The sequence below is a fragment of the Xiphophorus maculatus genome, chromosome 19, assembly GCF_002775205.1.
Source record: "Xiphophorus maculatus strain JP 163 A chromosome 19, X_maculatus-5.0-male, whole genome shotgun sequence".
In the NCBI taxonomy this organism is placed as follows: domain Eukaryota; kingdom Metazoa; phylum Chordata; class Actinopteri; order Cyprinodontiformes; family Poeciliidae; genus Xiphophorus; species Xiphophorus maculatus.
The window spans coordinates 22505701-22531691 of NC_036461.1; the positions used below are offsets into that span (position 1 = coordinate 22505701).

Consider the following 25991-nt stretch of genomic DNA (forward strand, 5'->3'; position numbering starts at 1 on the left):
CACTAATGTTTCCTAAATGTGAAGTGGTTTCAATCGCGGTGGAAACGGATTCACATGAGCAAAAGGACCGCTAAAATGACTCAGTGCACGGCTTTAAATACTTCACAAAACAACAACAACAAAAAGTAACAGTAGGTTTTCGATTGTTTGTTAAAAGCGTCAATCGAGGAGAAAAGCAGGGAGAAATGATCAGAGAGGAATCCCAGGCATATGGCTGGCTTTTGTCGGCTCCCCTCCCCCTCCTTTCTCTCCCCTCCTGCCGTCCGCTCCGCAGCAGCAGCAGCAGCAGCAGCAGCAGCAGGACGGAGGTACTTCAGTTTTTGAAGCCGTGGCATGAATGATCTCATCTGAACCTGATCTCCGCTTTCTCTGCCGTCGATCCTATGACCGAGACGGGAATAAAATAACACAAACACGAGGTGAGTACGGCTACCCAACCACCGGCAGCGGCGTTTTTAAGCAGGCACTGGGGTGAGCGGCTGTTATTTTTTAGGAACTTTACAGCCCAGTCGCGGCGAAAACTCTTGTTTTCGGCCAGAAAGGAGGAAGGACCGAGGAGGATGGCTGGGTAGGTGGGTGGGCGCTTTTAGCTCATTAGCTTTCCGTTTCCTAGCCTTCTTGCGTTGGAGCGTTTATTTGCGAAATGGATCTAGGCGTAAGCCAGGAATTTCGCAGCGCCGTGTAGAGAACTTGTTTACAATGTGAGCGAACAGTTAGCTTGGAAGCACTCCGTGAGCCCCGGTCCAGAACCGCGGGCTAGCTAGCCGGCTGTTAGCTCCCAGCGCAAAATGGCCTCGTTGTCGCTCGGTGGCTCTGATGCTGGAAAGACAAAGCATGCGGCAGTCACGGCCAGCAGCGCTCAAACGTTCCTGCATTAGCCTCTACCGGCTCTTATTGGGTTATCCGTTAAGAAAACAACGGGTAGTTGGCAGGGAAATGAGAAAGCACTTTAGCTGCCGTATTCAAAATCTCGTTTATTGATGCGATACGGCGGTATATGAAAGTGGTGGTTTTTCAGAGGGAGGTGGGGGATGGGCCGCGCGAGGAGCCATTGACGTAAAGCGAGGCTGTATTTTGTTTGGCCCCAAAGCGGGACACGACTAAACACTTTCATGTTTACTTTCTAAGCCGTATAATGCTGTTAGTCACAAATCCAGGCATCGCCGAGCTGCTATTGTCAAAATCAAGCGCTATAGGTCTTGTTTAAAGAAGTTCCTGGTGCAGCGAGAGTGCTGTACAAGTCTCCATTTTAGGGTTAAACAGTTAAAATCTTGCGTGAAGTAACCGCAGTTGTATATAAATCACTTGTATGAAGGTGGTACTCAAATAAATGTTAATGAAACTGTCATGTAAATTACCTTGATCTTAGCCACCCAAATTAGGCATTTGTAGTGGAGCCTATTCAATGTAACAGAGGTAAAGAATAATATGTGCAATTGCTTTGTGGTTTTTCTTTGTACGTGAAATATGTTTAACATAATAAGTTGTCTGGAAGTGTCTTTACCAGTTTTGCTTTCAGTATCGTCAGTGGTGAAATCCTTTTAAAGAAGTGCAAATTTAAATACCATGAAACAGTTTGGACACCATAAATGTTGCTGCCAAGACAGGCAGCGCCCAAACTTTTTTCATTTGAGCCAAAATCATCAAGTCGGTGTTTTAAAAAACAAAATGATTTGCTAAAATTGGCCATCAGTATTTAATTAAGAAATTAAAGTAGTCCTGAATGGGAGGTGCAAATCATCATAGCTCCAAAACTTAAAGGGTTTTTTGCGTTTAATGTAATGAAGGCTCCGAGATTTAAGTCTTTTGTTTTGGACCGAAATGAAATACTGTAAAATTTAGTCCATTCTGAGTTGTACTAAAAGTAGTACAAACTTAGTTAATTTGTTTGACTAAGTCTAACAAATGAGTTAAAACTGCTTTCAGTGTGCCAAAGTCCGATTTGAATAAAAGTTACAATTTAAATTAACAAAACAATTAAAAAACAAATACTTTGTGTTCAATTTAATATTTTACATTGAAAAAACAATTTAATATCTCTGTAACAATTTAACTCTATTTAAAAAATAAAGAAAATCTCCATTAAAACACCTGTGTTGGCTGGTCACGTTTGAGTCGTTTTTGACTTGCAGTCGGGGGCGCGGAAAACAAAATTTAATGAGTGTTTGATGGTTTTTCTAAATGTATTGTATTAGAACAAAAACAAAATCGGACTGTATGTTTGTCTTCTACTATGTCATCTTGTGATATTAAAATGCAGTGTAGCGCAAAGCGCAATCTAGTTGCTGTTTTTATCCAAACTATTATCAAAAAACCACCAGTTTCAAGATCAGTGCCTTAAACTTCACCTCCTGAGAGTTAGGACTCTTATTTTGAAGTAAGACAGGAAGTAGCTCTGATTATGGTGGTTGTGTGAAAGACATGAATAATAAAGATGTCATCCATCTTGCTGACATCACCCTCTTACTGACTATGCATGGGTAAAGACTCCATAGGTACTGTGCCTAGCTAACAGTTAGCCTGTGCTAGCACTAAGTTAGCATCTGCTTCAATTTGCTTTCGTTGCTAAACTAAAGTTTTTGATATTAAGAATCTAGACTTTTTTAAACGGGTTTCTTTACAACACAATTTAATATTTGTGGAACCTTTATGAAATGAGAGAGCAATTTTTATTGAGTTGCTTAGGACCATTTTAGAATTATACAGACAAAAATCCAAAATATATCCAAAAGTCAAACTTAGCTGGTCGGAGGGATTTAATTGTTAGTTACCGTGGTAGTGTTAGCAATACAAACTGATAACTGAGCGAGTTTTAACAGTAATACATGTGGGGCTGATTTCATGTGGTACAAACCATCGGAAGTGCATTTTAAGAGTCACGGCGACTTTAGCAACGGGGCTTCCTGGTTGTCTTTGATTTCTGTTTACATTTCTCACACATTGTTGACCTATTTTGCTAACACATCCATGATTATTTTCTCAGTGTTTGGGTTTTAGCTCTCTGGTTATCTTTCTAAATGACTTTTATCCTAATCTTGTCTATTGCCAGGAAATGTCATTTTTTTAGGCAAGGATGGACTCAAAAGGCCTTTCTTTGTACGTTGGAGCCATTGATGTAAATAGATTATAACTAGAGATGCACCAATCACAGAGCTGAATTCTGATTGTTTTTTTAAAGCTTAATGTAGTTCTCTTTAAGAGCTGTACCTTCTTGCCATGTGCCAGCATTAATTATTTATATTGGCAGCAGCAGTGACATCCCACTGTGTGACTGAGAGAGAGAGAGAGAGAGAGCTGTTGCAGTAAATATGGGATTTTATTAGATTTTAAAACAAAGATTTTGAGTCAATACTTCAGGCATACTTTAGCATTGTATGTTGCCGTATTGTGGTTAGCATTACTAAATGTAAAAAGCAGGTGACAGACAAAAATAATTGTTTCTGAATCCTTTTAAATCTGTACTCCTTCTTATTTAGTGTTTGAACGCGTCACTAATATTAAAAAGAACTCATTTTGGCATTCTTTTCCCAGAGTAAGCTTGCCCATTCCACAGTTCGGTAGACTTAGTTTGACTGGGATCCAAAACTGCAGCATTTGTTACATTTTCAGCTGCTGCTGTTCACTGCGTCAAACGAACCAAATCTTTGAAAAAAAAAATCTGTTCAGCTCCTCACCTGTGGTGGCGCTGCACCAGGAACCACAGAAGGAAACAAATATGAAAACCTCTAAAGAAGACGCGGAGTGCAACTTCCTTCTTCGCGAAATGTAAACAGAAATGGAGTGGTGTCAAATTTTGGAGGTTGTAAGCCCTTTCTCCTGTCAGCGCTAGACTCACACGTCTGCTTCAGTTGTATTTACCCAGAAGGCCCTATGCTATGGCGCGCTTCCTGTTTTGGAGTGTTTTCCGGTCCACTTGGCGTTCAAACAGAGTTCACTTCAACCAGACCGAGACCTAAGCTTTTAGGCGGACCAAAGTTTGCAATTTTTTTAGTCTGCATCAGAGGTCGGTTACGCATTCACACCTCCCCAAACGAACCAGACTTTCTAGGCACACAGACTGGAGTTTGATTAAAGCGGACTAAATGGGTCTGGTTGTTCGTGCAGACTGGTTGTGCTTAGGTATGTGCTGGGAAATATTGATTTCAGAAAAACTAATTAAAAAAGAAGCCTAATAGTAACCAGTTGATTTCTGGGTGCATCTCTAATTATAACTTGAAATATTGCTGATTCGGCTCACTCACTCCGATCAGTGTCACGCAGTGATATTGTTTTTTTTTTATTTTAATGCTGTGTGTATCCATTTTATTGGTGTAATTAGAGTGAAAGTTTGTGGTTTGTGAGTAGAAATTAGGCTCTAATTCCATGTTTTCTTGTATATTGTCGTTTTAATTTGAGGTGTTTGCTTAATAGCAGAATCGTGGCATCCCATAATTAAAATTTAAAGGTAGAAAGAGCATGCTGCTTGACACACAGAGTTGTGACCGTTACCATGAGAGCAGCAGTTTGTAGAGAGTTTTAGTTTCACTTTGCTTTCCGAAGAAAGTCCAACTGCTGTGCTTTTTCTATATCAATACATGCGATTTTACTGAGAAATATGTTGGTTTTTTTTTTTTTTATGGTTATTTTTTAAAAAGTATCATGAATGGAACATTAGCACAAGTGGCTTCATTGACATAAATGCCCTACCCACAGGTTTTTACAGAGGAGACACAGCTGGACGCTGTTTTTCAGTCTGGAAAACTAAAACGCAGCTCAGAGCTCAGCCTTCTGTTTGAGTCCGTCGTGTTCATTTAGGAGTTCAGATGGCGTTTTTAAAAAAATATATTATTATTATTTCTGGACAGTGTTGATTTCTTCCTGTAAAGAAATGTGTTGAAGTGGTATTTCAACAAGGAAGTTGATTTTTTTCCTGTCTCTGTCTCTCTCTCCCTTTCCCTTTCCACCCCCCCATCCCCTCCGTGAAGAGAAAGTGAAAATCTTGCTCTGCTAGTTTTAAAGCCTTGGCGTGTGTAGGCCTGGAAACCCGATTCCCCTTGTAAATATCACTGAGTCATGGTGGTGTGTTGTACAATAAATTACTAATGTCTTTATTTTTCATGTTCTGTCTTTTTACTCATTTGACGCACCGTATTGGACCAGCAGATAAATACCTTTATTTTGTTTCTTCCTGATCGCAGGTTGCCATGTGAACCAGTATCACTTCACGGATACTTGTAACCTGAGTGCTGTTTGTGTTTACTGACAAAGCTCTCTGTAGTCTGTGCTTATTTTGATGCAGCGTCCGCATTTAGTCGGTAACCATGCTATTTTCGGTGGCTCAGCGGTCTGTTAAAAGTGTGGTTGTTCCGCCCAGCAGGAGTCTTGCTTCAGACTGGCCTAAAATGGGCAGAAATGGTGCTGAACAAAAGCTGCTTGTCGCGCGTACAAAAGTACTTGAAGCGCTGCAGCCGGGACCGAGCTGCATTGCTATTGCCTGTGCCTCTCAACAGGAAAGGTATAGCAAACTTTTAAGGAAATCCCAAACCCAACCATTTACTTGTCACTGTAGTTCAGAGTTGCAGCTTCTTCTTTTTTTTTTTTTTGCAGGTTATTTGTAATGTTACAACTGCCTTAAGCAGATTTCTTCCTGTCCACACAGCTATTACTACACCACGCTAACCTCATCACATCTGTCACTAATTTGAGTAATTACATGACACTTACAGTACCTCATGAAAGTAATCACACCCCTTGAACTTTACAGGTTTTTCTCCTTTTAAAGTATTTTATTGGGATTTAATGTGAAAGAGCAAGGCAAAGTAGGGCAAAATTGCATAATATTGTTTTCCAAATGAAAATTTACTCCAGTTTCAAGATTTTTGCAGTCTTTAAAGGGTTGGTGTTATGTAACATTGACAGTTTTTGAGCTTTACATCATGTTTTATTATTATTCCCTCATCAAAACATACCTAATATGTTGCTTTGATTCTTTCATGCATCTTTGAGCAATTCTTGAGTCTCCCACTGCAACCGTTTGAGGGAGCCTGAATACTTGTTCTCACAAAGCTCCGCCTTTTTACCCATAGCTCCGCCTTGGCGCATCCACAGAGTTTATTAGATGAACCACTTCTCTCCCTAAGAAATGGTTGTAAGCAGCATAATAGAGGAGCCATGTTGTAATGACTTCCTCAAGGCGGAGTGTCAGAACGATTTAGAGCTTCTTAAAGGGACAGAGGCCCAATTTCAAGGCGTCTAGTTACAAAGTCATATTTCTTTTAAGTCATGTTTTATTCAGAGTTATATTTTATTGATATATATAGCATTTTCATAACAATTGAAAGCCACTATATGTCACTATATGCCTGGAAAATGCATAACACCGCCCCTTTAACAAGGTTTTCTTTCTGACCAGTTTCCCTCGTTACGCTAAGGAAAATCGTCCCCGCTTCATTACTCTGCCACCACTATGTTTCACAGCAGAAGCGATGTGTTCAGGTTGGGATGTAGTGTTAGATTTTCAACTTTTATCACAACATTTTTAGCTATTTATTGCAAGAATAATACAAGTGATGTTCCCCCCCCCCACCCCACAATTATTGCTGCAAGCTGTCAAACACAAAAACTGGCCCCATTACCAAATTGGACACTTCAGTTCACCAGTGACATTTAGTAAACCAGTTGCAGTTGTACTATAGTGACGCCCTTTAATGCTCTCATGGAACGTGAAGTAGTTAAAATAGCTTCACTTGTATCTAACAATCCCAGCCATAGTTCTGGTTAGCAAACATCATCAGCTTAATTATCACAGATGTTTGCAATTTTTTTATCAAATAAACATAACTATAACTACCCGTCTCTAATTCAGCCTTCATGCGGAATGGTTCACATGCAGAATGAACTCTGCATCCCCCTTGAAGCCGTCTTTACTGGGAAACACGGTGGCAGCGCGGTGAAGCTTCTGCAGCCGGGACAGGGAGGATGGGTGGAGCTATAGGGGAGGATGGGTGGAGCTATAGGGGAGGATGGGTGGAGCTACATGTAGGGTAATCCTGGAGGAAAGTCTAATGCGAAAAGCTTGAGACTGGACAACCGTTAACATGGCGAGCTACAGTGGAACAGTTTAGATCGAAGCATATGCATGTTTTAGAATGGCCTAGTCAAAGTCCACACCAAACTCTAAAGAAAGAAAGGTTTGAAAATTTGAGTTCAAACGTTCCTGAACCAGTCTGACGGAGGTCGGACTATTTTGTGAAGAAGGAATGAGGAAAACTTCGTTCTCTAGATCAGGGATGGAATGATGTGCAATCTGGGCCGATATCAATATCCGATGTCAATACTGCCGTTAGGCCCGATAACTGATATTTACACTTTAGATTTAGACGTCACTACCATTTTGACAGCTTGAAAAAAACAAAACAACCACAGTGCTGACTTCACCAGTTAAGTTAAACTCCCCACAATCCTTTGCTGCATCACTCTCACTTTCACACGACCAAGCAAACGCGACATCACCAACCTCCAGACACAGACGGCAACAAATGGAATTAAATATCGGTGGTTAATATCGGCCCTGATTTATTTATTAGTCCAACACAAATATTTTAAGTGGTTAATATCGACAGATAAAGATACCGTAGAATAAATTACCACAATCCCCAGACGCGATGAATCTGGGGTTGATATCGTGCAACCGTCGTCTCGATGTTCAAAGTTGTTGGAGACGAACCACAGAAGAGTTGCAGCTCTGTTTGGAGGGAGAGTATTGACTGGTAATGCTGAAAACAAATGCACAGTCTTTAAACGTTTCTACATTGTTCTCAGATCGGTTCTGTTCTGCTCCCAGTAAATCCCACTAAAACTCTGAGGTTGATGACAGTAACGTGATGAAGCGTGAAAAAGTTCAAGAGGTGTGACTACTTTTTTCATTTTTTTTTCTTTTCAAAGCAGTTTTCTCCTCACTTGTATTAGCTAGTGCAACTCTGAAACACTTTGTGGTTGTGAATTTGTCCCTAATGAGTTCCTGTCAGTAGTTCTCACTCTGCGCTTTCTTCCCTCCCTTCCCGCAGCAGAGAGACATCATGTTCCCGAAGGGCACCAAGCGCAAGTTCTCCGACTCCGGAGAGGAGGCGGCGTGTGGCGGCGGTGATCAGGGCCCCTCGGCCGCACCGGCCCCATTCGCCGCCGCGGCGCGGACACTGTCGTCGTCCTACAGCCTGCAGCGGCAGTCGCTGCTCGACATGTCGCTGATCAAGCTGCAGCTCTGCCACATGCTGGTGGAGCCCAACCTGTGCCGCTCGGTGCTCATCGCCAACACGGTGCGGCAGATCCAGGAGGAGATGACGCAGGACGGCACCTGGCAGATCATGACCCAGGCCCTGGCGGCCGCCCAGTGCCCCGCCGACCGCCTGGTGGCCACCGAGGTGCTGTGCAGACAGACTGAGGCGGCGGCGGCGGCGGCGGCGGCGGTGCAGGCCGGCCAGAGCCCCAAACCCTTCTCCGTGTCCGGGCTGGAGGAGGGCTACCACTCGGAGGAGGTGGTGATTGACGGGGACGCGGAGGCGGAGGTCGCCATGTCGTCTCTGTCGCCCGTCTCACCTCAGCTGTCCTCGGCGTCCTACCTGGCGGGGCCGTTCGGGATGGGGCCCTGTTGGGAGGACGACGAGGAGGACGCCGACTGCGACGAGGATGAGGAGGAGGACAGCGAGGAGTGCGCGTCGGAAGGCGAGGACGGCGAGCGGCACCACCTGAGAGCGGACTCCAGGACAGGGGAGCAGGTCTTCGGGACTTTTGAGATCAAGCACCCGGCGCCGCCGCCCGACCCGGCGCTGGAGGAGCTGTTCTCTGACGTGGACCCGTCCTACTACGACCTGGACACGGTGCTGACGGGCATGCAGAGCACCCCCAAAATGGGGCCTTACGACCTGCTGGAGAGCCTGTCCTCTCACGGGCCGACGGCGCTGAGCTCCAGCGCCACCTGCAGGTCCGACCTCAACGAACTGGACCACATCATGGAGATCATCGTGGGCTCCTGAAAGCGATCCCAGACTATGCACAGCACAACGTGCATGTTGGTGGTGATGTTACAGATCCTTCCAGGTTTTGGGAACAAGGTGGAGAGCAAGGAGGATGGGAGGGGGCTCACGGAGAAGATCCGCTTTCAGACTGTAGAGGAGTGAATGACTTTTGGGTTTTTATTAACCCACATGACCAGGGAGCAAAGTTAGTGTCCCGCTTTGTCAAACCCTCCTGCGGTCTTAGGAGACGGGTTCATTTGGATGCCACAAGCTTTTTGTACCTTGTGCGCGGTCACACTGACCCCGTGTGCGCTTTTGAGGTTTTTTTTTTCTTTCTTTCTTTCCCCTTTCCTTCCCCTCTCTCCAACCGCCAACATCCTCTTGTGCGTCGTGCTAAGACCGCGGGAGGGTTCATAAAAGTCCAAAACCTGCGACTGTCTGTGAGAAGGCAAAGATAATTACCTACACCGCGATGCATTCTGACTTCCTGTCGTTTCCGTCTCGTTCTAGCTCCTTCTGGTCCGACTCTTGCCTTTTTCTTTTTTTTTTTACGTCCAGCTCTATTTATTGTTACATGGACCAAGGAACAACTCGCCACACTACATGCACCGAAACAGAACAAATTGTAAATCCAAATCTATGAATCAATGCATATTTTCCTAGAGATTTGAGCAGTTATGAATGGATTATATGTAAATGTACGTATGTGTATATAGAAATATATTTTTTTGCATTATACGGCTTGCTGGGGGAGGGGTCACGGGGTGGAGGAGGGAATTTTGCGAGCATCACTTGATATCCTTATTTTCTGTCCCAAGCGGTTTTTAAAGGTTTTAATGTAGCCGGACTGGAGACGGCGTCTTCCCGTGGACTGTCGACGCGCCGCTTTTCATTGCTGCCGAAGCTTCACCGCAGAGCAGGAACTCACTTCCAGCCACCGAACCAGACGTGGCTCAGGAGCTTTTTTGTTTGTGTTTTTTTTCCCCTTTACTTTTTTTCAGTTTACAGTATCCAGAAGTGACAAATGAAGTAGTTTGGCTGCTGCGCTTTTAATACAGACCCAATAATGGTAAGAAGCAGCTTTTCTCTCTCTGTCTCTTTTTCCTAAAGCATCTGGGGGGAGAACTGCATCGAGAAGCCATATTTCTTTTTTTTTTTAATTTCTTTTTATTTCTCATTTGTTACTACAAATGACGAATCCTCTGTGTTAACCCATCTAATTTATTGTTTATTTATTGTATTTATTTTATCTAGGTACAGACATGGCATATTGACGTATCAATTCAACCACCAGGCCCGGTGAAATTGTATTTATCGGGCAAAAAACCCCCATCTTTTCCCGGTTTTAAATGCAGTACCTATTTATTCCTAAAAGCAAAACAATAATAACCGGGTTAATAATAAAGTTACTATGCAGCTCTGTCATGTGTTTCATAATGACCGTATAACTACTCAAATGTCCTTAAATTCCATTATGCAAACAGTTCTTTCTCCAAATCTGTAGAAAAACAAAAACCGTTTCTTTCTTCTTTTTTTCTTTTTTTCTTTTTTTTTTTTCCCCAAATTGCTTCTTATGGTGAATAAAACATGAACTCAGGCAAATGAAATGTATTGATTGAAATACAGTATTACAACACGCTGAATACCTTACCACAACACTCCTGAAGGATGTCACTCTAGTCTGAATAGGAGCTAGAACTTCAAAGACGTAACTATCTTTGTAAAATGTATGCATTTTTATATCGGAAAAAAAAACATTGTAGCATCTTTGTACATATTTTTTATAATAAAAGGTGCAACTATTGAAGTGCGTCGTTTGCTTTCTGACTTTTTTCCTTTGCAGCTCCACGGCAGGTGCTTGTGCTGGATGTTAAAAGTCCCGCTTGAACGCTGTGAGGTGTGGGAAACGGTACGACGGCACATTGAGGCCGTCAAGAATGAAAGGAGCAACTTTCCACCGAAAAACGCCTCAAATTTTTCAAATCAATCTCAGAAATTTTCTAGTTAAAAACTCTGAAATTTCAGAGTTTGAAAAGTTGGACATCTGGAACCCCTCCTTCCCTCCTCAAATTTTGAGATTCATTTCAGAAATTCCCTAGAAAAAAACTTCTGAAATTTGAGGTTTGACATTTTCTGAGGTTCAAAATGAAATGGGAGCATTTTCAACTTTTCAAACTCAGAACTTTGTCCTTGGTGTTTTAGTTTTATAAACTAGTCCTGCTGTAAACGTCTAAAGAACTTCTCCTTAGTAATATTCCAGTGGTTTGACTGGATCTTATTTAGAGTTAGCGGAGTAAAAGTAGCACACCACATAGCATCACCTTCCTATAATGACTGCCTAAATCATATTTTTTGCCAAAAATTATTTTGGCAGAAAAAAAAAGTAACCACCTGTTTTTCTCCCAGATTTTTTTGAAGGATATTTTAGGAAGGTGATGATATGCAAATTTTATTCATTAAAAACACAAAACTTCACAATCATACACTGCTTTACAGATCCATTCAATGAACTCAGATATTGGAAAATCCATTTATTTCAGGAACTTTATCACTAAGTGAAACAGAAATTATACAAAGATGGATGTTTGAAACAATGTACTTCGGTTTATTGTGATTATTTCCCACTTATGGCTAAAGAAAACATCACTTTTAAAATGAAAATATCACATCAGACCATTAATTTAAAAAAAACCCCCATTCAATGCAGAAACGTGGGCTTAACGAAAACAATGTTTTCAGGAGGCTATCATCTGCCTCGTCAGCATGCGTGTTCTAGTTATGAACTTGAGGTTTTGATGTCGCAAAATGTGGAGAAAAGATCAAGTGCCAATACTTTATCCGAGCCGCTGAACGTGTAACCTCTCGACTAGGACAATTACAGAACTTGCTCTACAATAAATCACAGACAAATGATTTGATTGCAGCCACTTAAAGGGAACTTGATCCTGAACACCGCTCCAAAGGTCTGAACGCTCTCCTGAAGTCAGGACGAGTTGGAGCAGGAAGCTCCAGACCTTTGCCCTCACGTGCCGTCGCGCGATGTCGGACTACGACATGCTGCACGAGATATGCAGAGGATCAACAGAGCAGACGGCTGACCTGCTCACTCAGCGCTCCACACGTTCACGGTACAGGTGAGGCCCGAGACCTCGCCGCTCTGAAACCGGGAAGGAAGTGGCATCAGCGTCCCTCGGCACTGAAAAGGCACATTTGTTCATGAAATTACATGATGCCTTCGTTCGCTTGGATTTGCTGCCTGGGTGCAGAAACAGATAAAAGGCCTCTTGATGAGTCAGCAAAAAAAAAAAAAAAAAAAAATGACAGCGTGAGGAAAAACCCCATATTGGAGCAGAACAAAAGCGCTGGGATATCTGGAAGCGCTTGGTCTTATCCCTAAATTTACGCAAGGTATGCAGTCACATCCAGTTGTGCTCAAAATGACAGAACAAATAAGCATAAAAATCTTTATGGCGGTCAGCTCCACGCACACGTTGGGAGCAGAGCTCGAAGAACGGAGGAATTTGATCCCACGCCTCAGAAAGTGGAGGGAAGGGGTCACCAGGCTCTTCAGTAGACGGCTGTGTCTGCATTCTTTGAAGAACGAAACCCCAAATTGCCCTTTCTTCCTTTACTATATCTAAAAGACGAGTTTGAAAGTTGGGCTTTTTGTGTGTTCATGAGGAGGAGCCGCTCCTGAGAGCCGGGCAGAGGTTTTCCAGCTCAGGGTGGAAAAAAAACAAACAAAAAACAACCCAAAGTCCGCTTCTGGCTCGGGCCGAACAAGCGCACTGAATACACCCCGAGACGATACACACCAAGGTTTGTGCAACCACATACCAAACAGTAGGTCTTGCACCAAGACGCAATTAATAACTCCTCACAGACAGCTAACAAATTTCCTAATCAGGAATGTTGAAACAAAAGGGCTAATTATAAAAGCACTCATTAAGTAAAGCTTGGTTCTTACTGATGTGCAGAGCAAAACTAAAGTACTTTTAATAAATGTTAAATTGCAATCTTTTGCACATTTTTCAAAGGTGGGAATTTTTTTGAAGTTATCTTGCTTATAGCTCGGTGTCATAAACGCGACATGTTATTATTACAGTAGTCACTAAGTATAAACCTGCTCTGATAACCAATTCAGTCTGTGGCAATCCTTCCATCAAGTATTTTATATTGGAGTATTTGACATTTCCCCCCAAATCTTTCAGGTCTTTTCTTGTGGTGCCATTTTGAAGCGTTTGAGGTCATTTTCTGCTCTCATTTTGTTTCCTTTATCTGCTATAAGATATATATATATATATATATATATATATATATATATATATATATATATATATATATATATATATATATATATATATATATATATATATAAAACATATTCTGAACTGTTCTGGTCCGGCGTGAGGGAAAACGGCAGCTAACATCTCTGCAGACCCCACATATTCTGGACACATGCTGTTCACATACGCTTACCTTTCGGGTCGGCGCAGTTTGCTGAAACCGGCCGCCACAGACTCTGAACACAACGAACACCTCGCAGCCTGAGCAGCCAGCTACTCCACTGGCAAACAAAATAAGCGCGTTTGCAAAGTCACACTACTTTTTTGCTTGAGTGATGTTATGACAACGTGTCTCTGCTCTTGCTTGAGTCAAATTTCTGGATTCCCTAAACCTCGAATGAAAAACAAACCATGTTTTAACCAACACAGAGGCACACCCGCAGTTTTTGTTAAAGTTTCATAAGTTTCATAGGGGAAGAAACTGATTTTGAAAAAAAAAAGAAAAAAAAAGATTGTGCCTGATTTGGTCATTTTATATTGCGTATATGAATTATTGTCTTTCTGGTCTTTGGAAACTTTCCACTAAACTTTATATTTTGGTCCACCTGATGATGTAATTTTTAAACATGAAATGATTGATAATTGGATCAGTTACTCATTACTTGAGTAGACTTTTTTTTTTTTTTTAACCAAATATCTTTTTACTCGTACTTGAATAAACATTATGTTGAAGTAGTGTTACTTTTACTTGAGTTAAAGTTTTTTTTTGCGTACTCTGGTCACACATTTGGGTAAAATGTAGAAATTTGAATAAGCAGAGATCGAAAAGTGTTTTTTTTATTTTTTATGTTATTTTTATTTTTGCAACAAAATCCAACCGATATTTAACGACTTGAATGACCCTGACATAAATAAAAGTGAGATATATTTGTATTGTTCTTTTTAGGTTTTCATTTCTGTCATACGATTAAACCGGAAAGAAAGGCAAAATACCAGAGCTGCTGTGATGTTCAGGCTTTCAAATGTCTGTATTTCCTTACAAAAGTAAAATAGGCAACAGCTTATAGTCAACAGATAGATCAGAGAACCTAACGAGGAGGGAATAGCAGAGGTGATAATGTGATGAACCAGAATTGCCTTATTTGGTGAGTGCCTTTTCCTGTTATTCCGGTCACGTCCTTCCTCTTCCATTCTGAGTCATCTGTCTCTTTAAAATGCTGCGTTCAGGTGCTCACTGCAGCATTCTAAGGTCTTTTTCCAACGCGGTCATTTCTTAGTGAACCGATTTTGGACGCAAATGTTTGAGTGTGTTTCTTAAATTAAATTTATAATTTTAATTGCTCACTCGGTAAAACGAGTTTCTGACCGGAAGAGCCGTTATTGGACTCTGAATAAGTCTGCGGGTTCATGAAATGGACGGATGTTTAAACTGGTGTAATGCGCCTGTACTTTTTCTCCGTCACTGCAACTCTTCGGGTTTTCAAGTTCTCTTCTTGCACAAATGAATGATTTGTTTCCATGTTTGTGCCTATTGTAATTTTCCCGTAAAAATCCCGTATTTCGCCGCCCTCTCATGATAGTTTCTCTCCCTTCCCGCTCTCACGTTAGTATATAGCCTATCTTACATTAGTCTCACCTCTTCTGATTCTTTAGCCCTGATAGATGCCGAACTTATTCGCTTAAGGGGCTTTGCAGTATTTTATCCAAAGGTGGTCATGGACCCCCTTTAGGGACGCCCCTGTAGGCAACCGAGAGGGAGTTTGATTGACTTTACTTAACACTTCTAGCGCGTAGCAGTACTAGAATAAAACGTCGGTAGGAATAAAACGAAATAAATACTAAACAGCTCATAATAATAATAATAATAATAATAATAATAATAATAATAATAACAATAACAATAATAATATGGTTTTATAGATTGTTGTCTAGAGATCTAAAAAAACGTATTTAACAATGTAAAGATGAAAAAAAAAAAAACAGTTTGACGAGACCGCACACGTGTGGCCCGACATGAATTATATTATTTCCGAGCGGACGCTGAAGGCATCAGCAGTCCTCCCCGCCTCACGCGCCGCCGCACATTCTCTGCCCCGTGAGTGGCGGAGGCGGAGGCTTGTCAGCCGTATGAGCGAGTCGACCTCCTCCGCCCGTGAGTCCCGGCGTCCCGCGGCCCACTCCCCGAAGCTCCGCCCCCTCCCCCGCTACTGGGGATGGACCGCACATTCCTCACACTCCGGATCTCGGTAGTACCGAATAGCCGCGGCGGAACGAAAAGGAGCCGAGGACACGACGGATTTGTACGGCACATGAAGAGTGTCAAGGGCACGTAAGGTTGTTATATTTAAAGATTCATTTTGCTACAGTTATTAGCAAATTTTGCTGCTTTTTAAATTTTTTTTAAATTTTTTTTAACTTGAATTTCAAGGGGAACCAGTGTGTTCTCACTAAAGTGGGGAAGGGGTCAGCTGTGTTCTCACTGCGTTCTGGGCAGAAAGAAACGGGCTGCAGACCAAACTGGACTCACTTACAGCTGATACGTGTAAATAGTGTTTTAAATATCAGGCTTCCCTTTATTTCGATGTCGTTTTTTACATTTTTTTTTTTACTTTTATTACTATTATTATCCAAAATCAGCCCACAGAAACGTGAATCTTTGGGGCTTGGGGCGCCAAAGTATCACTTACAGCGGGAGCTTCGTGTAATTTGTAAAAGCAAATGAACGGAGGGAGAACGGCGGATGACTGAGGGATGAGTAAAGTCTGTCAGCCTGCAGGGTGTCTGACAGTGAGTCACAACCTTTCAAACGTTCTCAGCAACACGTCCAGCCTGGAGGAGACGCACACGTCCAGCCCGGCCACCGGGACAGTTTGTTCACCGGTGGCTCGTGTGCAGCAGCAGAAGCAGCAGCAGCAGGTCAGATGTTTGCACATTAGCAAGAGCGCCTCCGATTTAAAAGACAAACTGTAACGTGCCTGGCTGGGACTCTTACGTAAGCTGGATGCAGAGCTCAAAGTTTGTGCACCACTGAATCTCATCCGTGGAGCCTCCACATCCACGTCACATGTATTCACACCATTGGAACTGGTTTTTGTTGTCGTTTTCTTCTCACATGACAACTACTTCTGTTGGGATTTTATGTGACAGACCGACAGGAAGTGATGCGTAATGAAAGCAAAAAGGATGACCTGTTTTTTTCCCCCTCCCCTCTTTTTTGTGTGTGTAAATAATAACAAAAAAAATATAAAATAAAATAAAATCCAGCTCCTCCCTCAAAGCCTTCTGCAGAAATGCACAGTGAGAAAAAAAGCCAATCAGAGGCAGGAGGAGGGTCTTAGCGCTGTCAATCAACGTCACACACAGGCTGCTCAATGAGCTAATGGTGAAGAAACAACTTAAAGACCAAGGAAAACCGTTTATCCGCCGTCATCGGTGGCCATGCTAACTAGTCTGAGCATTCAGGTCAGGCTCTGCTATCGGGAAGACACAGTAGAGTAGCAGAGAGCAAGGGGGAAGGTGTGGGTAGCGCATACACAAGTGATTGTCAGAGCTAACACCCTCCTCCTGGCTCTGATTGGTTATTTCTGTAGTTAGCACTGGGAGAAGGCAGAGCAGCGCGATTATGTGTCTTATATTGTACTGTCAAAACATAGTGACACTTTTAAAAATATGTAGAAAACATATTTTTTTTATAAAGTTACATACTGCAGCTTTAACAACAGTCACCCCACTGTTGCCAACTTAGTGACTCTGTTGCTATATTTTGCGACTTTTCAGGCAAAAAAAAAAAAAAAGAAAGAAAAATCACTATGGGTTAAATCTATTCTACTGTAACTTTGGTGGAATGTTTTTAAAGTAGGGAGGATAAACTTCACTTCAGTCTCAGTTACTATGTTAAAAGGAAATTTGAATTAGGTGTGCTTCTACCAGTTTGGAACAAATCAACCAGGCTGCGCAAAGCGTCATTTTGTTAGACGTTGACGCTACGTGTGGCTGTAATAAATAAGATGTAGAGGTTGCAAGTTACACGATTGAACCACACAGCTCAGAAAAATGGAGAGAGAGTTCTCCCCTCTGAGCTGGAGGTTTGGAAATGTTTCCGAGCCGTTCCGCCACCACCAGTGGATGGGAGCGTTCCACCACTCCCAACCCAGCCTGGAGTGCCTCCAGCCAGCCACGCCAGCCTCACCTTCCCCTCCTCCAAGCTGGAGGTTTGGAGTTTCATGCCTCTGGTAAGGCACAAGCCCGGCAGCGGATGGGACAGTTTGCTACATCGGAACATCGTGTTTCCCTCTCCCCTTTGGCGCACTAACTCTTTATGGCAAGAGCCGTAAGCAACCTCTTACGAGCGCAAAACCCATTTTGGATGATTTCGAGGAAGTTATTTCGCAGCACTTCAAAATGGGCATAAAAACATTGATGGAAAACGTGGCGAATGTTTGGCAGTTTCCATCGTGTTTCCGGGTGAAGTGGGTGCATGTTTGGGGCAGTTGGTTAAATTACACAGGGGTGAATTGTTTACTTCAGGTAAATGTTCATGTTTTTCTACTTTGTCAAGGAAAAACGTGATGGAAATCGTGATTTGTTGTTACAATGCTAATCTCTGAGTATGTTAGTATTGACAAGATTTTAGCTTTTGCTGCTGAGTACTCAATCAACTGTAGCTAATTTGCTACATTTGCCTCTTGGATTCTAGGCAAGTTTTGTTTTTATATATTACGCCCGTTTATGAATTTAGTGCATCATAAACAGACATAATGTTTGAAAGGTATGGTGATCAAAATTCGAGGTCCATTTCACAAATTTTAGCAGAACACTGACGAATGGAACTGCTTAATGAAGCACGTTTTTTGACAGGATGTTTTAAACTACTGAATGTATCACATAGGAAAACCTCAGAAACCACAGCAGCCTGTCGCAGCAGAAAAACTAAACTTGTGCCACTTTATCTACAATAACTCTTTGAAGAAATTTTGAATTAATACGAGTGATGACAATATTTACTTACCCTTTGGGACCAATGAAGTATTTTTTAATTTGAAATGAATTTGAATTTTGGCCTTGAGAAGATAGACACATTAATGTTTAGCTGTCTGGCTGCACATATGGTGATGTGTTAGCATTAGAGGTGCACCGATTGGATTTTTCTAGCCGATCGCTGATCCTTAAAATGCCTGATCTGTCAATTCCCATTTTGGCAGTTCCTGACTTTTGTGTCTGAAACGATGGTAAATATTGAAATAAAGTTGCTGAGTTGTCAACAGTGGGGTGACTAACTGCAAACATGCAGACCTGGTGGGTTGATCTGCCAGTCTCTCTCACAGCAAAAGAGGACAGTGGTTGATTTTCAGACCTTTATCGAGGTAGATAGGATCGGTTTCACATGGAAGTACCGGCCGATCCCCCAAAGTTAAGGGAATCGAGGCTGATTTATCGGCGGACCCCCAGTCAGCAAGTTGTTCAAATGCTTTGTCCCTGATGATGTCTCTATAAATCGCTGCAGGTCAATGTTGGGTCGAGGTGTGAAGCGGAAGTGGAGCAGCCTGGAGGGTTCAGAGGCCGAGCAGCTCCCCGACGCCGCAGCGACGGAGGACAAGAGGCTGGACGCGGCGTTGGAGGACTCAGAGGAGGAGGACAGAGGGGACCGACGGTCCAGGACCGACGCCGGCCACCTGCAGCAGCGGCAGCTGGTGCTCAGCCTCTGCCTGAAGAAGCTGCAGCACTACCAGGCCGGCGTGGAGCTCAGCCTGCGGCGCTCCGTGCTCCTCATCAACACGCTCAGGCAGATCCAGGAGGAGATGCAGAGCGACGGGACGGATGTGCAGCTCGGCGGCGTGAGCCGCGACGCGCGCCTCCTCAGGGACGACTTCAGGGAGGACGAGTCGGTCACGTGCCCCGGCTGCACGGAGGGAGACGCGGAAAGCCCGTCTCCCCCGCCGTCCCCTGAACCGACAAACACCACACCCACTGACCTACATAAACCCCTGCCCAACGTTGTCGGTCACACCTTTAGCGATGCGGGAAGCGCCATGGGCTACCTAAGTGACCTCGCCCTGGACGATATCTTCGAGGACATCGACACGTCCATGTACGAGTCTTCGGAGCTGCCGTCCGCCTGGGCGGCCGGCTCCCTGTGGCCGGTCAGCGTGTCCTTCTGGCCCAACGACGACGACGTGAAGCTGTGTTCCTCGGCGGGAAGCCTCCAGTCGTGTCTGCTGGACCTGAACGAACTGGACCACATCATGGAGATTCTGGTGAAGTCCTGATCTCCATGACATCGTCAGGTGCAGCCGGTTGGTCAGGGGTGTGATGGTTCTGGATTCTGGACATTTCACACTCTGAACATGTGCAGACATGAAGCTGAATGACGCTCATCCCTCGTTAACGAGGAACCACATATGCACTTATTGCTTGTGCCTCAAAGTAGACAAGAAATATTTATCACAACTTTAGTATAATTTGCATATGAATGGTAGATGCACTGATCCACTTTTTTCACAACCGATGACAATGCCGATATCGATACTGATATCTAAGGTTCAGATCCGATCCGATGCAGAAAAACAGCTGAATTGACTTAAAATGTTTTGTTTTTTTAAACACAGAGATAAAATGTGCGGAATTACAAATGTATTTGCTAACTCTGCACCGGTACAGCTCACTGAATTACACCAATAGCTTGACTAGCTTGGTCAAATATGGAAAAACATTTGTTCAGTCAGTGTAATTAGGCGTGGAACAGCTGATAAAACTGATAAAAACAACAGGTTGACTATTTTAGTCGAACATGTAAAAACCAACTGCAGCAGACCTTCTTTAAAATGGTTCAGAAAGAGAAATTGGGAATTCTAAATATAATGTAAAATAAATAATAAAGCAGCAAACATAGAATTTGACTGAGTAGATCTGCCTTTATTGATTGGGCACATTGTCCCTGATAGCCGATCTAGAATTTTTCTTTCAATATTTGAACCGATATGGATATTAATGTGGGATCAGTGCATCTCTAGTATGAACATTTATGTACATGCAGGCGTTGGCTTATATGGGAGTCTCACAGTATGTTAACCTTGAACAGAACAGTTGAACAGTTTTATGCGGTTGTGACGCTCCTTTATGTTTCCACATGCTGATTGTTCAAGTTTTACGTGACTGGAATTATTTTCGAAAATCTGAAAATGTTTTGTTTTTTTGTTTGTCTTTTTTAAGCGGTGGAAAATGCAGTAGCCTTCTGTTAGCCAACAGTAGGGCTGTGTTCAGAAACAAGTGGGGGAGGGCTGCAGGCTCTGTTTCGCTCTGCAGTACAGTTTTGACCGGAAACATTTGAACATTTTGGACTCGGTGTCAGGTTTTCGATTTGAGATCAGCAGATTTGTAGGCGACACTATCCGTGAAGTCGAACTTCTTGTAGCAAAGCTCCTGTTCCGCCTTTACAAGCGGACCAGGAGCTTCTTCACCTTGACAACAGATTGTTTTAGCAGTGAGGCGCACCAAAGACTATGCCATGTTTGTGTTCCTCCACTCAGACAAAGCGTAACTTTTCGGAGATCTGCTGTAGTGAAGCTCTGTGGGTCAAACGACAGCTGTGGACGAAGGAACCCGAGTGGCCATGGAAGCTGCGTCACTCAGTCTGTCAGATCAGATCTGGGTTGATAATTAATTAAAGTTCCTTCAGTTACTCAAGAGGCTGTGCTTCAGCCAGCCAGGAGGGCAAAGGCCTGACTTTCCTGTTAGTTATGGGACTGAAAGCTTTCTTTTTATGGAATGCCAAAAGCGCCACAATTAAAAAAAAAAAAAAAAACCTTCATTATTGTTTATCTGTCATGTTAAAAATCTAATTGAAAATAGAAACATCATCTGAAAGATTATTTAAATATACAACAAACTTGAATAATTATATTCACATGTATTTTTTATTTATTTATGTTAACGCTCCCAGGGCATCAAGTGCATAATTTAATCTGTGATGCTAATCAAATAAACCTTTGCATCTGATTGGTCAAACCTGCACACCAGCTAAACACACCAATAGTACTAGAGTTTTTAAATTGCTGTTGTGTAAAATAACAAAAACAGAAACTATGAAAACAAATGAACTTTTTACATTTTTAAAATTATATTTCACAAATAATATGTTTGTGTCTGAATTCATTACACTTGTCATTTAACAATTTATTTATTATTTTAGTTGTGGTACTTTCGGACTTCCATATACTACACCAACTTGAGCCTTTTTGGAAGAAAAAAAAAAGAGTTGCAGCTGTGTTGTTGAGTATTTTACTACAATCATGTGGTTGAAACAAAATCCAGATGTAATTTTTAAAAAATGTTTATTTTTTTGCATCAAAAATAATAAGAGTTTTTCTTCTTTGGTATGTAAAAGGTGAAAAATTGGGTTTGTTGGAATGTTTTAATCTAATGTTATTTTTTTTATTTATGACTGATAAACCGGCCTCAAACTGCAGTAGATGTGCGAGTTTATTGTGTGAGTGTAAGTTTAGCTTATAATGTTAGTTTGTTTTGGTCTCTTGGTGCAATGGCTGCTGTTGACACAAACCTAGCAGTTATTGTTATGGCAGCTTGTGTTTTGGGAAAATCCAGCATTACATACAAGCAGCAAAATCATGAACTGTTAATTTTTTTTTTTTTTTTAGAGAAAAATGTAATCCCAGCTGTGATTGACAATAGGAAACTTAGCCATGTCCTAAAATTGTAAATTACAACATTTAAGCCTATGTACTCTTAAGGCCTTGTGCTTTTTGTATTCCAGCGGTGGGAGTTTTTTTTTTTTTTTTTTTAACAGTTTTGTACTCGTTTCTACCTGAAACTGCAATCTTGTGTCCAGGAAAGGGGGGGATGGGGGCCCAGGGAGCGAATCACGACCTCGGTCTTCACTATTTGCAGTTTGCTACCACCGCATATTAGCGCCTTTGCAAATATAGGGGAGAAAAAGTCGGAGTGGATTTCTGAGACAAAAACTCAGAAATTCTGAGATTACTCTCAGAAATATCCGTGCTTGAAATGTCGAAAATTTCAGAAAAGAGATTTCTAAAATTAATTTAGAAAAAAAAAAACCAAACCCCTCATAAATCTCTTCAGTTTGAAAAATCAAAAATGTCTGAGAAAAAACTCAGAAATTTGGGCTTCATGTCAATTTCTGAGGCCGCGTTTTTTCCGGAAATTTACTCTTTTTTTTCTATCTAAATTGGCCCTAATACGCCGCCGTAGTTTGCTCTTCTACCTCGCGTTCGTTGCTAGTTTACCTGGACACTCCTGCTTGACCTGCGCTTCGCTCCTCAGAACCATAAGCCGTTTGGCACAGACTTTTTTTCTTTCTTTCTTTATTATTTAAATTGTTTTCTAACTCAGCTCTATGCTCTCCGACCAAAGTAACACCCTCCCTCCTCGTCTCTTGTGGGAAATGTGCCTTACTGCTGAACCGAACATGTTTATTTGTGCGGAGCTTTTTTTTGAGCTCTCTAAGCTTCTGCCTCAGCGTAAAGAAACCGGAGACGATGTTATGTAAAGCACTCAAAAGCAGGGACTGTTTTTCCCCCCACCCTCATTCTCCTTGGCCATTCTCTGCGCTCGCTGAATACTACAAGGCATATGAGCTTAATGGATCCTGACAGCGAACTAGCTGACGGAGGAGGAGGTGCGGAGGGATAAACAAGAGGAGGAGGAGTGAGGAGGAAGCAGTTTTTACGTCAGCGGCTCATTAGGGGGCGGGGGGTTTGGAACTTGTTTTTTTGCCCAGACTCAGACCAGCGACCAATCACATGAGATGGGCGAGGAGCTCCAGCAACTTGTTGTTTTTTGCTCCCAATGTTCAGCGTAATACAGCTCGATTGTAGCTTATGAAAAATAATAATAATAATTTAAAAAAAAAACTGCTTTCCGTCTACCTAATCTGAACGCAATAAACCCTGAAGTTATTTTTTATAGCATCAAAGTACATGACGTCACATTAATCTGTAAAGAAAAAGCTGTATTTTGATGCTGATCATGGTATAAATGTCACAGAAGGAAGTGTTTTCGCTTAATAATATTACAATTCTTTTATGTATTTTTGTAGAATGTTTTATAAACCCCCCCCCCCCCCTCCTCCAGTAATACAATAAAAATCCCCACAAACTGCTTTTGTGTGTGTGAACAAACGTGATTTATTAGTTCATTGTTAATCGAAAAGCAAAGTTAAGTTTTTATTTTCTGAATTCCAGAATAATAATAAAGCACATTTTTTAACATAAAAAAAAACAAAACAAACCCCCCTCACCCCCCTCAAATTAAGAGGTGCCTTCAAACAATTTGCTCAGAAGATGACGTCACGACGTCACGTAAGGATTGGATAGGTTAATTCACAATGCTTGACCTGCATGCAGGGACAACTGTGGATGATTGTAAGGCAACACTATTTTTGGCTGCAATATACATGAAGGTGCTGTTCATGCAAATATATGGAAGAATATGAAAATCATTAAACTGACCAGGAAGGAGATCAGTTTTGTTAAAGAGAGATAAATGGGTTTTGGTGCATATTTAACATGCATTGTGAAAATGCTAGCAGCGTTATCCTCAGTAAAACGAGATCTGTGCCTCCATTGGCCACTGGGGGGCGCCTGTGAGCCTTAGCGCTCCATCTCAACTGTAGAAGTAGAGGTGGCAGGAGGTTTTTGGTATTTTGCTGAAAGAGGGACTGGTGCACTGCACAATATGGATGGCATCATAAATAAAGAACATTACATGGACTTATTGAAGCAATGTCTCAAGATATTGGCTAAATAGTTCAAGTTATAGGGAATGAATTCTTAGCATGTAGCCACATCAGTTTAATGTCTTGCATAAAGCGTAGGCTTCAATCATAAGCACAAGTGTTTGGTTGGTAAATTATACAGTATGTGGGGGAGTAATAGAGCACATGTGCATCTTAGCTGCCTCTATTCAGATTCGAGATTTAAAATTAAGTTCATTACTCAAATCGGTAAAAAAAGAAAGAAAAGGTTTTTATCTACGCAAACCCAGCAGATTGCATTAAGTCACCGATTCGCAGCTTTCACTCCTCCTGGACAATCACATAGCGACAGTCGCTAGCGCTGTGAATCACAACACCGCTCAGCTGATACAGCTCTCCAGCCTTTGGTGGAAACTTTTAACTGCAGTTTTTGATTTTCCTGGCTGTAAAGAATTGCAATAATCCATCTTGCACGGTTTTATTTTCTGTGTGTTGCAGGTACAGCACGCAAAAGACAGATCCTTGATATCACATCGATCATAAACCAAGAATAGATCCTTGTGGAACTCCTGTAGACAGAGAGCATGATTATCTTCCTTCAATTCTGCTGACTGCTGATATAAAGTGTTGTACTGTGTAACCAGCCACGCATTAACAAGGAGTTTATCCTAAAATTATGTGTACTTATAGACATGCTTCTCTTTCCCACCCACAGAGTTTTATTTGGTCAGACAGGCAGATGTTCCTCATCATTATCAGCCCCCACACCGGCTAATGCTTCTACATTAATCTGAAGTATTTATAGGTTACATAACGAAGAATCCCAAGCAAAAAAAAATAAAAATAAATAAAATAAATAAAAATCACAATACATGTATTTGATCACATGTAACTATAGTTCGAAAGGTCACAGGTGGGGCTAGAATATTTCTTCTTTCTTTTTACCTAATGTCGGGTATGAAATAGAAGCCAAGTGTGCCCTCTGGTGGTCACTTCACAACACGACACGTTTCCATTTAGAGTCAGGATGACAGTGCACGTTGAAAAAAGGAAAAAAAAGATGTTGTTTTCCAGTGTTTGTTGTTGCAGTGTCTTTGCGGCTGTGTGTTTCCAAGCAATCTGATCCTTGTGCAAAAAGAGTGTGTTCCAGTGAGGAACGACGGTTTCTGGAAACAGACAGGAACACGTCTCAGTTACAAGATTGATAGCGTAGCTTATATTTCATGTATGCTGTCGGAGCGCGCAGGTCTGCAGCATCACACTCCAACCTCCTGTACTGGGTTGGCCCAGTTCAGCTTCATCTACAGGGGAGCAACGGACTGGCACCACTAAGGACTGTGAAAGGCCTTTCCACAGGCCAGGATGGAAAACTGAAGGCCATAATAAACAGAATATAAGCTCCTAGTTTGCATTTCAGCAACAAGGCAGTTCAAAATGCCTTATTTCATAGAAACATCACACAGTCACCAACTGTGAAACAAGCAACGCCACCGTCAGAATCATCAAATTACATCACAGAAGCATCATACAGTCACCAGTTGGGAAACTGGGGAACATAAATAGGTTTCAGAAATGTGAGCTTAGCTTCATTTTTTTTTTTTTTATTATCAAGTTTTGTTTCTTTCTCAGGTTCAACGCTTTGGGTTCCTCTGGATTCCAGCAAGCAGGGTTTGTGTGGATGAGAGGCCGCCGCCGCCGCCGCTGCAGGAATTAAGGGAGTGGCAACAGCCGCCGCTGACACGAAGCCACACCTATCCTTCCATCTATCGATGCAGCGCCTCAGTCTGGGTTTACATTCTTTTTTTTTCTTTTTTTTATCCCAGCACACATCAGCCTAGTGTGGTGCAGTGAAGTACTCAGGCTTTGGGCCCAGTAAGCCTCAGTGTGTCAGGCTGACTCAGCACACTCAAAGAGTAAACAAGCCGAGCTGCTGCTGCTGCTGCTGCTGCTGCTGCTGCTGCTGCTGCCGCAAAACAATGG

The 25991-nt window shown here is 42.2% G+C and overlaps 2 protein-coding genes across 6 annotated transcripts; both read left to right on the plus strand.

Moving 5' to 3' along the window:
* The first annotated feature begins 248 nt into the window (after positions 1 to 248).
* Positions 249 to 10800, plus strand: cdca4 (cell division cycle associated 4). Of its 4 annotated transcripts, none has more exons than XM_023352971.1 (3): positions 249 to 419; positions 5357 to 5494; positions 8046 to 10800. In XM_023352971.1, exon 3 carries the CDS (start codon positions 8058 to 8060, stop codon positions 9009 to 9011), a length of 954 nt encoding a protein of 317 aa, XP_023208739.1. In that variant the 5' UTR covers positions 249 to 419; positions 5357 to 5494; positions 8046 to 8057; the 3' UTR covers positions 9012 to 10800. The 4 variants fall into 4 exon arrangements, with proteins under 4 accessions (XP_023208739.1, XP_023208741.1, XP_023208740.1 ...); XM_023352973.1 differs by having other exon boundaries at positions 8049 to 10800; XM_023352972.1 differs by lacking the exon at positions 5357 to 5494 and having other exon boundaries at positions 8049 to 10800.
* A 4562-nt stretch (positions 10801 to 15362) lies between these two features.
* LOC102230061 (cell division cycle-associated protein 4-like) lies at positions 15363 to 22014 on the plus strand. 2 transcript variants are annotated; one of them, XM_023353197.1, is made up of 2 exons: positions 15363 to 15608; positions 18783 to 22014. In XM_023353197.1, exons 1-2 carry the CDS (start codon positions 15493 to 15495, stop codon positions 19543 to 19545), a joined length of 879 nt encoding a protein of 292 aa, XP_023208965.1. In that variant the 5' UTR covers positions 15363 to 15492; the 3' UTR covers positions 19546 to 22014. The 2 variants fall into 2 exon arrangements, with proteins under 2 accessions (XP_023208965.1, XP_023208966.1); XM_023353198.1 differs by having other exon boundaries at positions 15520 to 15613.
* Positions 22015 to 25991: the final 3977 nt, after the last annotated feature.